The sequence below is a fragment of the Homalodisca vitripennis genome, chromosome 2, assembly GCF_021130785.1.
Source record: "Homalodisca vitripennis isolate AUS2020 chromosome 2, UT_GWSS_2.1, whole genome shotgun sequence".
Taxonomy (NCBI): domain Eukaryota; kingdom Metazoa; phylum Arthropoda; class Insecta; order Hemiptera; family Cicadellidae; genus Homalodisca; species Homalodisca vitripennis.
The window spans coordinates 13,012,223-13,029,081 of record NC_060208.1 but is presented as its reverse complement, the minus strand read 5'-3'; the positions used below and the strand labels follow the sequence as shown (position 1 = coordinate 13,029,081).

Below are 16,859 nucleotides of genomic sequence, written 5' to 3'. Positions count from 1 at the left end.
CTCAAGATCCCATTTACCTAAGACTAGCTAAGTTTGTAATATCTCGAAGGGTTAAAGATCTAGCCTCTTCTTCTTTATAGCAGCGTCTATGAAGAGATACAATGACAGGCCATACTCAAGATCCCATTTACCTAAGACTAGCTAAGTTTGTAATATCTCGAAGGGTTAAAGATCTAGCCTCTTCTTCTTTATAGCAGCGTCTATGAAGAGATACAATGACAGGCCATACTCAAGATCCCATTTACCTAAGACTAGCTAAGTTTGTAATATCTCGAAGGGTTAAAGATCTAGCATCTTCTTCTTTATAGCAGCGTCTATGAAGAGATACAATGACAGGCCATACTCAAGATCCCATTTACCTAAGACTAGCTAAGTTTGTAATATCTCGAAGGGTTAAAGATCTAGCATCTTCTTCTTTATAGCAGCGTCTATGAAGAGATACAATGACAGGCCATACTCAAGATCCCATTTACCTAAGACTAGCTAAGTTTGTAATATCTCGAAGGGTTAAAGATCTAGCCTCTTCTTCTTTATAGCAGCGTCTATGAAGAGATACAATGACAGGCCATACTCAAGATCCCATTTACCTAAGACTAGCTAAGCTTGTAATATCTCGAAGGGTTAAAGTTCTAGCCTCTTCTTTATAGCAGCGTCTAGGAAGATATACAATGACAGGCCATACTCAAGATCCTAGCCTAGCCTAATATCTCGAAGTCTTAATTAATGGCCATATTCAATATCTTATTTAAGTAAGGCTTGCCTAGCCTGGTGGACAATCATTGTACACCTTTTTTGACACTGGTTATAATCAAGAAAATTTTGAGTAATTGAAATGTTTTATCGTACTTAAAATTGGAATGAACTACACCTTATTTTGATGCATGTACTCTAAAGATAGCTTTTACTTTGCATTTTACACCCTAAGTGGATTGATATCATGACCCGTTTGTTACAGGGTTTCCAATCTCTTTAGATGATGTGGAACATGTTGGTTGCTACAATGATGAATTCGCTAAAAACAGTTTCTATAAAATTCACATGCCGCTGAGTGTTATCCAAAGTGTTAACTTTTGTAACCATAGACTATTAAAGTATGTTGGAATACAGACAAACCTAAGGTAAGAAGTAAATTCTTCCTCTGATATACTGTATATGCTAGTTTCAACTAATTGAGGAAATTTGTAACATTTGATAACAACAATGTCGTGTAAATATGTAGTTTGGTATACAACAATATCGTATGTATCTAGGCACCATCGTATGTCGGATAATGTTTATATACACTAAAAATCAAAATTTGTTTTATATGATTTTTAATTTATAGAATTTTTAGTTACATTAATACAGGTACGTTTTTAAATTATATATTACATAAATTATTCATTCAAAATCTTAATTGGTTGAGCTTTAGTGAAGCCTATGTATCTAAGGGCTGGAAACTTTTATCTCTGACAGTTTGTTTGTCTGTACCTCTGAACGACATATAATAAACGAACTGATCTATTGACTGGAATTTTGCATGAAGTTTAATTTATTAATTTAGTCTGAGCCTGATGTGGTGCACTCTATGGGATTTGGCTGAGCGTTATCAAATATCTTTATATCGGCCTTATGGATAGCCATGATAACAACGAGAAAAATTCTTTTCTGCATGATATATGCCTGTTTGTAGAACATTTCGAGAATGACACAGGCTCCATATTTAAATTTTGCATGCAATATGAGCGAATAACATATATTCGAATATATTCGAATAATCTCAGCTGGGCTACAATTAGGTACATTATTATTGAAATATTTAAGATTAAAGGGTTTTTGTAGAGAACTAAGCCGGCTTGTATTACAAAATTATCCCATTAAAACTTTATAGAGAGGCAAAAATTCAAATATTTACCACTTTAAAAATAGTTCTTGGTATAAAATCTCATTGAAATAATTTAGATTATTTACTGTAATCTAAATATGATAAGGAATATTATCCAGCACTCGTTGAATAAGGTATGAAGGCATAATACATGGAATAATCCACTAACCTAAACTGTAATACTTATTGGGATGAAAGTTAAAGTTTTCATACTTATAAAATTATTAGGATTTCGGAAATGTCTGACATTGTAGGGGTATGAAGGGTAGGAACATATTATCTGATGAAAAAACAAAATTACATTAAAAATTCTATACGCATTTCAGACTATACAAAATTATGTACACATCGCAGACTATACTAAGTGTTGTACACATTACAGAATCTACAATGTACACATTATAGACTTTAAAATATGATTTACTTGAGATCAGTGTAGATATAAATTATAGGCTAAGTTGGATGTTGGAACTACGATTAGACATTTTCCATTGAGTCTACCTTGGTTCCTGCTCATTTATTCACTTAAAGGTGTAAAAATAAAAAACACATTTTCGTTTAATGTCCTAAAATAATAACATTTTGCGTTATCTTGGATTACTTTAATGGGATGGATACGATATATTTTAATAGATATTATTATACAGCAAAAGACGTTCATCTAATTTCCTCTGAACTTTTAAAGTTTTTCAATAATACAACAATGTAAAATGAATATGATTCAACTAAAATTTGGAATTTTGAGTTAAGTTCCAGTTCAACTTCATTCAGTGCATCTGGAATCCGACGCTCGTGGAACCCTGTCATGTTCGTCTGAAGAGACTAAAATAGACGGCGACAAGCTAAAAATAAGCTTTTGACATAATCTCAACATCATAGACACAAAATATAGTGTAATCTGTGGTAAAGACGTATTCATTGACACTCATCAGGGGCATAATTGAGTGCACTACGCTGTTTTAGACCACCTTAAAGGACTATGGGGCAACCGAGTGTTCCACACACGTCGTAGTGATGGAATTATAGTCTAATGTAGAATGCTTTGTAAAATAGTATTAAATTAAAATGTCAGATTCATAATATACAGATCTGATGGAAATAAACCTGCTATATTTTCATTTATATTATAGGCTGACATCGTTTGGTTACCTTCTCCCCCTATAAATCATTTTACATTTTATATATATATATATATGTTTGAGGGCTGTAGTTGGGTGAGGGTAGTATATGACGTGTCGCAAACATTCTTGCTGATCTTGCTGATAACTTATCATGCACAAATAGTTCAAAATTATCATAAGCTGGAATTATATGGGGATGATCGAACTCATTTATGAAATTACATACTTCAAAAACTAAAAATTACAGTTAGAATTATTTATGGAAATTCTTGGCGTTACTTGTGCAAGTATATATTCTAAAATGACAAAATTAATTAGGCAGAATAGTTACGTTGAATGATACCTTTGACAATATCGTCCAAAACTCACCTTCTAACCAGATGAATTAACTGTTAATAAAACCTTCGAAAATATTGTTCAATATTTAGCTCTAAGCAGCCTAATTAACAATGAACAATACCTTTGAAAATAACGTCCAACCAGCCTATTCACCTTCTAACCGCCTTCTAACCGGCCTAATTACAGTGTATAATACCTTTGACAATAATTTTCAACTAACTAGCCGAATTAACGGTGACAAATAACTTTGAAAATAATAGTCAATAATCACTTTCTAACTAGCCTAATTAAGTAACCCTCCATAATTACGATCAACGTCAAAAACACATAAATGCAATTACAGAATAAAATCATTTTGTTCATAAAAATAACGATTGATTACATTTTATTTTATTATTTATTTTATTGCTTGACAGATGCACAGAAACTCTAAGTTTGATTGTTTTTTTTTATTTTACAAGGTTTCAGAACTCTTTTCAAATATTTTAGGGCGTCGTTCGTATGGTAATAATGATCTCGTTTTCTGTAGATTCTGTATACAAAATCAGCCTATTGCAATCGCTCTGATGGTAGGACTTAGGACAGTTTCTGAGTTACTTCACCGAATACGACCTCCACCTCCCGTTCAAATTATTATAATTTATCATTGGTATGTAATACGGCCTATTGAAATGATAAATGTCTAAAAAATCACGAAAGTTTAAAACTTGGTACAAAAACGATCTTAACATGACTTAGTTGAGCTCGTTGGTCACCTTGATGTGCATTTTCGTATCAATATTTTCGTATTTTATTTTCCGCTGTATCTACTATCTATGTTTGTATTTGTAAATTGGCTGCTGCCGTTGGAAAATAAATAAATAAAATAAAATAAATATGGCGCCCGTTTTAACTTTTAAAACATTCATAAGTACGTTATTTATGAAACTATGAAAAGGGAAAACGTGTTCTTTATAATGCTTATAAGATTTACTAAACGTTTTGTAATAAGCAATTGTTTGGTACCTAGCACTGTATTCGATATACCGATTACATATAGATCCTTTAAGGACTGGTGATAGGGATGCTGAAAGAGTTCAAACTTAGTATATAAATTTACCTTTTAAATATATTAACTATATTATTGTTGTCTGGCTGTAGTACGCAATCTCTTCCTATTATGGCGACCGTTTCAACTTAAAAAGATTCACAACTCCATTATTTATTAAAGTATCTTTTCTACCTTATAAAATTTTCTAAACTTTTTCAAAAACATGTTCTTATATCTCTAACTGTCACCATGTCAGTACCATGGTGTCAGTTGGAGGTACACATGTGAATCCCATTGTAATAAATTATTAATATTTGAGTTATCACAAAATCTACTTACTTCCTCCGATTTGCATAGTGGACTATTTAAATGTGATTTATCTATTAAATGATTTCATTGATTTATTTCGAAAATTTACCACGTTGATTTGTAGTTTATAGTTTATACACAATATGTGTTAAAATTGTCGTTAAACCTCTTTGCATAATCTGCACCTTTGTATCACAACGTCTTTGTAATACTTTGCAAAATGTATCCTACATCAGTCGTCAATACATCAAATTTAATAATAACTTATAACGAGTTCTGGGTATTTTATATTCCCATGAATACACTCAATTCAGTTTTAAACACACCTATTCCTTTTGCAATATGGATACTGTCACCACTCTGCACATTCAGCTAAATAATTTTAATTGTTGTGCTAAGAACCGACTCGTGGAACTAGGGATTCCGCACACCAATTTCACTAATTTTGCTTTATTTAAGTTATTTTTCACTCGCTTTACTCGCTTAAATATATGTCGATGGATTTCTAATTAAACATCATAAAACAAGTTTTCTTGCAAAACGTGTACAAAACGTGAGTAATTATAAGTCAAATGTTTCAAATTATAACCCTGTTAAAAATAACAGATCAGTAACCTCCATCCAAATAGAATATTGCCTTCCATGCAAAATGTTTTTAACATGTACGTGTTGTAGAGGAAAATATAACTATAAATATAGTTTCAATTAAATACACATACACGCCTACAGGCAAAATACCAAAAACTTAAAAATAAAACCATACTTAGAATGACGGTTACCTAAAATATCATACCAGAGTTCTGAAACACCATGTACAATACATTAAACGTAGCTGTGGTGGAAAAGGTTGGTTCAGCGTACTTGTTGAGTTCAGCTCCAGTTCTTCTTCAATGATATACAGGTAGATTACACTACTTTTGTAGTCCAGGTGTCTCTGATGTTGAAAAGATGTAAACAGTTTGTTATGAGCTTCTTCGTCGCCGCTTTTTTCGGATCTCTTCAGATGAACATGACTCCGGATTCCAAGAGACAAGTCTGTGACAGCGTCAGACTCCGAACGCTGCACAAAGAGGAACTGGATCTAAACTCAACATTCACATTAATGTCTATATCATCCATTAACTTTACTAAAGTTTGTTTCTAACACTCTTCCAGCTCATTTCATCCTGCTGATGTGTCACCATATTGTGGAGATGACATCCCAGAAAGATCTACAAAATCCAACAGCTGTCATCCATGTGTAGACGATTCCACCATGTTCTGTGGAGGAGAAAACTCAATATCAGTCTATAAAATATCTGGTGAGTTCCGAGACTAAGGGGGTTCAATGTTAACACCAACCAAAATCTATGTTTTTTACTTTTATTTTTCTGTGCATTTCGATAATACGCTAGTTCCAAATATTTATGATCCGAGAGCCTATTTGGAAGAGCCTATTGTATTGTAAGAAAATCTAGAGTGTTTTAAGGGTGAAAATGGCAGTGCATCAAAACGGTTTAAATATCAAACAACAGATGTTTTAATTGGCAAATAACAACAAAAACTCACCTTCTAACCAGATGAATTAACGGTTAATAATACCTTTGAAAATAGCATTCAATATTTAGCTGCAAACCGCCTGAACATCACCTTTGAAAATAACTTCCAACCAGCCTATTCACCTACTAACTAGCCAAATTAACGGTGACAAATAATTTGACAAAAATGGTAAATATTTTTCCAGTAAAAAATTATCTATGAAAAAGTAAACGAAATGAAGAATCTGAAAGTAACAATTTTCAGCCAAATATTCGGTCTTTATGTGGATGGCTTATTTATATTTAATTTCTATTTAGCTTATTGCAAGTGTGCAAACTAACAAATGTAATCAAAGACAAAAATTACCATTTCTTATTTGAAACCCTCAGATGTCGATTCGCGCTAAATCTAGCACAGGAAACGATTTATTTGTTTCATAATAATTATTTCTCTGTCAATTTTCTCAGAGTCAGAACGATAGTAAAATATTTCTCTTCAGAATAATGGTTAAAAATATTAATATTAACAGTTTTTTTTTTCAATTATGCTTTTATATTTTTCAGAGCTTGCGAGCTTTATTGTGCTACTAGCCACTGAAACTGGTATTAAGATGATCGCAGATAATAGCAATACCGCGTTCAACATTGAAGGGATCACAAATGATGTAATAACCGTCGACTTCAATTACGAGCTCGACAGTATTATTTTCTCTACAAACCAAGAAATATCAAGGTATTATATGGTTCGTCTGAATTTCTAGCAAAAATATAGTTCTGTAAACTAGTTCAGATATACATTGATACATACAAAACAACATTATCCCTAGTGTTTCAACTATTACAGTGTTTGTATTTGTGCCTATTACTAAGAAGTAGAAATACTTTTTTCCCTTCATACATCCCGGCTGAAACTTATAGCAATTTTATAATGATACACTGAATCTGAAATGTGGATGCCCTTTAAACATCTCCACACAAGCATGCAGAACACAATGGTTAGTATAGGCATATTACGTAGTACTATATTAGTATTATTAATAGTACTAATAATACTACCCCGCAAACCCCGTTATTGTAGAACTGACCGATCCATGCCTACATACAGCAACACATTGTGAAAATGAAGAGTACAGTCCAATTCTCTTTAGGATAAGCTCTAGGATACTAATGTGCCGGATTTGTTACACTGTGGTCAGGATGTGATTTCAGCCTTCAAACCCTATCTAAGATTATAGTTCCTGATAATAGGATAATAGTTTCTGCAGAATTAAACGACGCTTAGTGAGCGAAGCATTTCCAGTAAATAAACTTAAGGGGACCACTTGACTAAAAAAATAATTTGTTCGTGATTTTTGTTTTTTAATAATACTTATTACTTAGAATATCCACTTTAATTTGGTATATAAATCTTATATATATAATTAAAAATTTAAGTATTTAGGAGTTTCCTCTGATGTAAAGAGACATTCCTTACAATACAAAACATAATTATCCATTTATCTGTTATACTTTCTGAGAAAAAGGTACTTTTGTTAACATTACAGAGATATGGCCAAGTGGTCCCCACTATAAACTAAAAAAACCAGGTTTAAACTAAACAATAATAAATTAAATGCATTTCAAAAAAATCAATCCATAACAACCAGAAGGGAAGCTAAAGCACAAATAATAACAATGAAAGTTTAAAATAACAAACAAAAAGTGGGGTTGGAGCCGTTATAATTTCGTCAAAAATACTTAATGAAAAGCAGGTTAAAATAATTTTAATGAAATAATTAAAGAACAAGCAAAATTATCATAAGAACAAAAATCAACATAAAAAAACCGGCAACAGTAAATATAAATTGGTCACCAACAACAAAAAACTTCACAAAAACAACAGGTAAAAATACAGTGTTGAATAATTCTGTCGCTCTAACAAAATAGAGAACGATTTAGCAAACAAACATCGAGGGAAAGAGATCAAGAGAAATTTAAGGCGTCTGAGGCACTCCCTGCAGGCTCCATCTTCAGCACTGCTCCCCAGCTCGTTGGCGTCGTTGGCAAGACGACGAACACATCTGTATTGACCATAAGTAGTGGGCTGGAATACTTTAGCGAAGAGACTCTTGGATCGATTTCCTTTTGGAATTATTCAATGGAGTCTAGAATCTTCGGGCAATCGAAATTTCGTAGCAATGTGTAGAGGAATAACTGGTCAAGAGTTAATCTCCGCTGACCAAGAGTCTCAAGTACTTCATAGTAACGGAAGCCCATGATTGTCGTACCAACCTAAACTGAATTATACCCAAACGATCAGTGTATACCCATGTAGGGACACCAGGCAACAGATGCGTAGTCCAATAATGGGCGTGTCTTGTAGAGTGTGATCAGAGTAGAAGGTGAAGTAAAGTCTTCGATCAATCTGAATATGAACACCAGCTATTGGTATGCTTTGTTAGAGACATAATGTATGTCAAAATTCCAAGATGACGACACCACAATACCTAGATCCTTGATATCATCAACCTTATCCACGCTGAAATCGCATAGGACACAATCGTGCGTCACAATGTGACCGTGGCAGCATATTTCCAGGCATTGAGTCCCGAACAGTTTACAGCACTCCAGAACTCGAATACAACTGAATAAAATTATATGCCATGACAATCCTAATGAAGATCTTGATTGTCAGCGAATAGGAGGCATTGAAAGGATATTGCCGTGCCAACATCGTTCATAAAGAGCGCGAACATAATGGTGTTAGAAGCGAGCCCTGCGGAACACCCGTGTTTTAAGTAGATATATATATATATATATATATATATATATATATATATATATATATATATATAAATTAGTGTCAGTTAAATAGTGTCAATACGAAGACTTGGTATTGATTCGCTCACATTAAATCCTCTAGGTCTGAGTTAAGTGCTGTCAATACGAAGACTTGGTATTGTTTACTCACATTCAGTCCTCTAGGTCTGAGTTAAGTAGTGTAAATACGAAGACTTGGTATTGATAACTCACATTAAGTCCTCTAGGTTTGAGTTACGTAGTGTCAATACGGAGACTATACTCACATTAAACAATTACTGTTAATATTGAATTATTTATATGAATTATGGCAGAAAGTTTGATTAGAAAAAATTGAAACATGTTATGTAAAATCTTAAAAATATATTTCCATATTTTTTAGATTTTTTCATCGACCGGTGCAGTGATTAGCTTTGAAGTCCTTTAGCAAAATACTACTCTTAAAACATGTAGAGAATGTATTAAAATATTGCATTTTTGTTAACTCATCACAGATAAATCACAGGTAGTTAAGAAAAGGTTATACATTTCGGTAAAAAACAATTCTTGTCTGTATAAAAGGTATTAATCTCCATCTACCATTAAGAAGTGGTAACGTGGTAAACTGCAAATCAAATTTATCATTTATTTGTAGCTATAAACCATCTTACGATCTTTATATTGTCTTTTATAATCTTTTTTTAGGTCTACATACAATCCTTTATCAATGAGGTATTCTGCAGTATCGACTATTGATTCTAAAGGTGACAGATTCCACTCTCTTACTGTTGACTGGGAAAGAGATACAGTTTACTACGATGTGAAGTTGGGTAGTTATAATTATAATTCCCATTTCAAATTGTATCAGGTGGATATTGACGGAACTAATATGCAGGCAATTTCTCTAATTGGACAAAACGAATATATGATAATGGATCCCTACCACAGGTATGATATATATTTAAGGTCGTTTTAATACATCTTTAGTGAGTTGAAAAGTATTAATAGAAACAAATTTGTTTGTACATTTTACTTTATTCATTTAATTGTATCTGATACATTCTTATCTATGTAATTTTTTGTATATGTATTCCTTGTCGTAATAATCGTATTTATGTACAAATTATGCAATTAATCTATTGTATCAAATCAATGGTTGAACTGTATAAAACTATGTTCCAAAGAAAATTTAATTACAAAAGGTTCTAGAAGTGATTTAAACCTTTTTCCATTATGTGAAATTGGCAATAAATACTAGTTGTTTATCCATCTAGATAAAGCTTTAAAAATTATTCTGTCTTTTAAATTAGGCCAAAAAATGCTTATGTATAGAGTTTCGTTGTATATATATATATATATATATATATATATATATATATATATATATATATATATACACACATATTTTAGTTATTAAAAATTTGCCTATATTTGAAATGAAATGAAATATGCCTTTATTCAAGAGGCGGAGTTAGGGCTATTTAGCCCTCTCTACCACTCAACCTCATATACTCATATATTTTCGTATACTTTAAATGTAGAAGGTAGAGTTCATATAAACATAATTTATTTTTTGCAGAAATGCCTTGTATTAAACGTTATTTCATACATATAAGTTAATTTTATGATGTTAGTACGTAGATAAGCTCTAAATATCCTCATATACATGTAATTCATGAATAAAATAAAATATCATTTTAATAATATTATATTATAAAGTATGATGGGTTTATGTGTAATAGAGAAAATTAATTATAATTTTTCGTAGAATTTTCTTTAACAGATGTATGAAGGAATTTTTTTAAATATTACTTATATTATTAAAGGCTCAGAAGAAGTAGGTAGATTTTGAGACAATTTAATTAATTAGTAAAATGTTTTGTTTTATAAACTGTATTATGAATATTCCAACTACTTTTGTAGAAAAATATTCTCTGGACACATAAATTACGTAACTGGGATTATTTTTGAACGGCCGCCATATTGGAGTGAAATGGTTTGCAAAGCTTCAATTTGTTCGTGTACTTTGTACTTTGTGGGACAGTGATCGTTACCAAGTCACGTGTCATTTACTTCCGTAGGTGAAATTTAGAAGATTTTACGTGAGCAGTTTCTAAGTCTTGAGCTCAGTTTTCATGTATTTTTATAGTTATAAATATAGTATTGTAAGTGTTGTTCGTTGTGGCTGCAGGAGGCACTAACTGTGCTGTTTGAGAGCGCTCTGCACATCATCTTCAGAGTGGCAAGGAACTTCTAAATTCTTACATGTTAGTGGAAACGTGTAATACAATTTTGTATTTTAAAATTATATTTATTAATTATTTTTTCTAATTTTACCACTAACATGCTGGCTTAAGTTGCTGTTTCGCACTGACGAGGTCCAGGAGTGGAGCTCTTGCCTCCTGCTGCTTTCTCATCATCGGTGGTCGCAGACAGTTTCCAGGGTTTTCCTGCTCTGATAGAAAGCTGACCTCCATGATGAGCTGAACACCCCTAGTCTACATCTGTGATACCCTGCTATTTTTTATTTATTTATTTGTTAATTTATTTATTTTGTTATTTTTGCCAGTTATTATAGCGTATATTTTGTTACTTAGTTTTTAAGTTTAGTTTAAATGCTATTTAGTTTTATTTCTTGGTTTCATTAGGAGCCCGCCCTTAGCCGAAGGATACCGGGCGGAATTGGCAGTTCTTGTTTTAAATTATGGATATTTCTAATTTTCCATGTGCTCCTGAGACATATGACTGAAATATTATGTTGACTGTAGTAATGAGTTTGTTTTATTTTGCATAGCCAATATTGTTATCTTCATAGAAAGGGATGGTATCTTGGTCAAAGAAAATGTTTTTTCTCTACTCTGCGTTAGTGTCATCCAGACTAGTAGTAAATGATTCTGAGCACGCTATCCACAATGTTTTTTTTTGCCTTATGTTAACTGTGTGTGTGTCTGAGTGGAATTATATGTACGTAGTAAGATGCAGGAGTTTCAGAACAGGTTATAGTCACTTTAATTTGTTCCGGGGTGATTTCCAAGAGAAAAGACTTCAACACGTTATGCAGTCTTCGGTGAGAAAGTAGGATTGAGGATGAAATTGGAAAATGTTCACATGTGACTCTGGGCCCTACCTTAGCAGTCACTCATTTCGTAAACACTCATTCAATTTAAGATTGATGAAGAGAAAATTAAACAAATTTTAGGAAATAAACACGTAAAGAAATTTCAGAATATTGATTTGTTTAACAAAAGTAAAATTAAAAGTTAGTAGCCTGACACAATTATCTTTTGTCTCCCGGGATATGAAAAATTATCTTTTCTTTATCTTTCTGTCTGTTTGTCTATATGTTCACAGAACATCACGGGAATGAAATGACCTATAGACATGAAACTGTGCACAATATCTCAGCAAAGCATTAATCGTAACATGTGGTGTAGCGTATTTTTACCCTGTGTTAGATATAAATATACGAGTTATATTTAATTTTGTTCTCTAAAAACATGAAATTTTGAACAGCTTATGGCAATAACTTAGTTCTAATTGATAATTCTTGTTCTGTTTCAGGTTGATCATGTTCCTAAGAAATGGCCATCTTAGCTTTCTTGAACTTGGAACAAATTCCTTGAGAAATTTAAATTTGAGTTTACCCAGTATATATAAAATTCACAGAATTTCAATAAATACGAGGCACAAAGCATTGTATGCGATTGGAGAGGCAGACACCTTATTGTATTATCTATTCAGTATGAATTACGACGGGTCTAATATGAAAAAGCTGTATGAAGGCCCAGAGCTAATTAATCCTAGCGGGCTTGGAGTGGTGGACAACAAAGTTGTATGGGCAGCCTGCAATGATACTAACGGCATGGATGTTTTGTATATGTGCCACTTATCACCGATCTGTCAGGCTAACAACATAACAATTCTCTACGAGTCTAGCGAGGTACGTGGACAGTTTAATGATTGCCACTCCTTAAACATATCAAATATACTCCAAGGCTGCAGACTATGCCACTTATCAGCGATCTGTCAGGCTAACAACATAACAATTATCTACGAGTCTAAGGAGGTACGTGGACAGCTTTAATGATTGCCACTCCTTAAACATATCAAATATACTCCAAGACTGCAGACTATTCAGTTTTGTATATGTGCCACTTATCAGCGATCTGTCAGGCTAACAACATTACAATTCTCTACGAGTCTAGCGAGGTACGTGGACAGTTTAATGATTGCCACTCCTTAAACATATCAAATATACTCCAAGACTGCAGACTATGCAGTTTTGTATATGTGCCACTTATCACCGATCTGTCAGGCTAACAACGTAACAATTCTCTACGAGTCTAACGAGGTACGTGGACAGTTTAATGATTGCCACTCCATATCAAATATACTCCAAGACTGCAGACTATTCAGTTTTAACAACACTGAACTTTTACATATGGAAAAGTAACTATACACTATAGTTTAATATTATAACGTGCCATATACGAGTAAGTTTAAAGTGCATATTGTTAAAGTTACTGAAAACTTTACTGTTAGTGACATAAAAATAAAAGTGATGCGAAATATTATTTCAAAAAATTTAGAAACTTTTGAGACAATTGTTCGCTTTTTGTATGATAACTTTATATATTTTATAAAGCTATACATTACTTAACATACTAGTGTTTTACCTTGCAGCTGACCTCAAAGTTTGAGAGGTCAAGTTTGTATTTTGGACGCAAGTTGCCTCTGGAAAATCTGGTTCATTATAAATTCAATGCAGAATCACAAAATCGAATATCTTTTCAAGAACGAAAACTGTTTCAACAATATTACGGTCCTTTGTTCCACAGCAGTAAAGTACAAGTTCTTCGGTAATGTTAGCATGAACAGTGTTGCAGACTTCATGAATAACTGACGTAGAAAATAATACAATGCATTAAACATTTTGTGTTATGAACGAATTAATTGTTCTTGAATTGTGATTTAATTAATTTAAATAATTGATAAGTATAGAACTCCATATATGGAAATTAATACTACAATAAGTACACTAACTTAACCAATTTCGTCAAAAATAACCTTCAAACAAAGAAGTAACTGATATGTATCTATATTTCTTTTTTATATTCATAATCAGTCCTGAATTAATTTTTTACCAATTTAACAAAAAAATATTCAAGCAATATATATATTGTGTGTGCATGTATGTACGAATGTATATCCTACAATTCTTGATAATGCTGAATATTCTTTTTTATTTTAAGGACCTCAAAACCGTTGCTGGAACGATGTAAATTATTAAAAACTGAAATTTTAGGCATAAGACGTTAAAACCATCTTCGTTCAATTAGAATTTTTCATTTAAGGAACATATTTTTATTGAAAATGGTAAGCTTTCACAGAATTAAATAAAATCAAGGTTGAAACTTTTTTCTTTTTATTCTTTTAACAGAAAACAAATATTTCTAATTTATATTGGAAAATAACCGCAAACGAAGTCTTAAACCAACAATCGAGACATATGGCATAAAAATTGTCAATTTTCTTTGCCAAAGTTATCGGTAATGTGTAATAAGAAACGATCTGGAATTGACTCCATAAAAAATCAAGCACTACTGACAAATTCGTAGGAACAGAGTTTGTTGATTAACTTTACAAACACCACAACTTTACAAACGTGTTTTGTTTTCTTTGATATATATATAAGTATATATATATATATATATATATATATATATATATATATATATCAAAGAAAACAAAACACGTTCAACTTGAAGTGCTTAATATTTCGTCACGTTTCAGTGACATTATCAAAAGCTTGTATAGTATAAAATATAATCAAATAACACACACACACACAAACACACACACACACACACACACACACATATATATATATATATATATATATATATATATATATATATATATATATATATAATAACCAAAATAATACAAACTATAAATTCAAATAAAAGGTTCTCTCACTTTCAGATCTTAATAGTTAAGTGACTGAAATTTCTTAAACGTACCTTCGGACTTAACAACAAATTACCATAAACCTACAATTATAGTCTCACACGATTTAAAGCAGATATTGTAGAACGACCAACTACAACAAGTAATCGTATTTACTAAACAGCTTAAAATAATGGGGCACCTAAAAATATTAAATATGTAAAAACCATTAATATTTTTCAGCTGTTACGTACTCGGGTAGTTCTAGCACAGTTGAGATATGCTCTGATTGACAGAAACTCCAAACTCAATACTGCCGTCCAAATTCGTCACACACACCGAGCAAATTTCTCCACGGAAAAAGATACTGCTGGGACATCCCAGTGAACAGCTGACCTGCCCGCCTCGCGCTAAGCTCGCGTGTCGGCAGCGAACAACTACTAATTATATAATTTGAATATTGCCTCTTAAAAACCTAATTATCCGAGAGTACAAATACAACTGTAACCCTTATTCCAGGTAATACGTGATGTGAAGTTGTACAGTCCAGAAGTGCAGATGCCCAACAAAGAGATGCTCTGCTTGCAGCTCTTCTGCTCTCACAGATGTAAGATGACTACGCCCTTTATTGCTACCTGTACTTGTCCTGACGGTCTGGTGTTAGGCCCGGATAATACAACCTGCCTAGGTATGGTGCACTTTTTAATACTCTGACTCTTCCACAGCTATATAATCCTTCTATTTCTAAAATAATGTTTTAACTTTTGTTTAAAGTGGTTCATACTACCAAGAACACAATTCTCAGTATTTGAAATCACATTACACAATTTTCCAGCTTCCATAAAAACAATACTATATGCAATTATACAAAATATATGGATAGGTAAAAAACAAAGTGGTAAAAATCACAAAACAACACTTAGAGATATTTTATGTTTTGCGAATATAAATATAAATCAATAACTATTTTTATTAAGTAACTTTTTGGTCTTGGATTGGTTTGGTCGAACAGTAATAAACTTGACACTCAGTATCATATTTAGGTACAGTATGAAAAATTATTAGGTTATGCCCATAAAAATGGAAAACTGATACTAAATCATAATATATCAGCAAAATAAAACAAAATATGAGCCGCTTTGAAAGCGACCTGCGTGGAGATTCTTGCGCATAGGGGGAGGGAGGAGCAGGAGATCGGATACGCCACCCCCTCTCGTTCTCTCTCTCGTTCTCTTTCTCTCTCTCTCTCTCTCTTTTTCTTTCTTTCTTACTCACTCTTCTCCTCCTCCCTATTCACTTAACAGGCCGCTTTCAAAACGGCTCATCTATAAAATGAGGGACAGTTTTTTTTTTTTTTAAACTGACTTAGTTTTCATCGAGCACATCCTCTAAAACCCCACTATTTTTAATGATTAAGAGCTTCTCTCTTACTTCCATATTTTTGGACCTTCCTTGTTATTTTCTTTACTCCTAATGGCATTTCTTGATCAGGAGATTCTTCTTTTGGCATATTTATTACTTTCACATCGTCAGGTTCGCCTTTCTGAGCTTGGCCATGCCGAGAATCATCAGAAACCAATCGTTAACATTATAACATTTGCTAAAAAAACTATAAACTTCGATAATTATAACTCTTTTTGGTTGCATTAATTGTTATCTTTAAGTTAGGATTTGTTCTATGTTTTTATAGAAAGAATATTATATATATAGAAAAATTTAATGTTTTTTTATAATTACTGTAAAAATAAATTGACATTGCTAAGTGATTAAATCAGGCTTTAGGTAGGTTAGCTAGGTGATATAGTTTTGAAATTTTCTCACCTGAACTAATACCGTCAAAATCAGTGACGGTGCCATTTCTGGATTAATGCAGTAAACACAATTAACAACTAACTGGTGTAACAATGGTCAATATAATTCAAAGAAACAGACCACGCTAATAAACAGAAGTT

General features: G+C 32.3%; 1 protein-coding gene across 1 annotated transcript in view; it reads left to right on the top strand.

Moving 5' to 3' along the window:
• The window catches only part of LOC124353570, a 49,175-nt gene that overhangs the window by 12,572 nt on the left and 19,744 nt on the right, over positions 1-16,859 (top strand). Inside the window, exons 2-7 of the mRNA XM_046803468.1 lie at positions 956-1,118; positions 5,819-5,964; positions 6,745-6,913; positions 9,664-9,906; positions 12,520-12,898; positions 15,427-15,595. Of these exons, the coding sequence (XP_046659424.1) occupies positions 956-1,118; positions 5,819-5,964; positions 6,745-6,913; positions 9,664-9,906; positions 12,520-12,898; positions 15,427-15,595 (1,269 nt within the window). The remainder of the gene's footprint in view (positions 1-955; positions 1,119-5,818; positions 5,965-6,744; positions 6,914-9,663; positions 9,907-12,519; positions 12,899-15,426; positions 15,596-16,859) is intronic.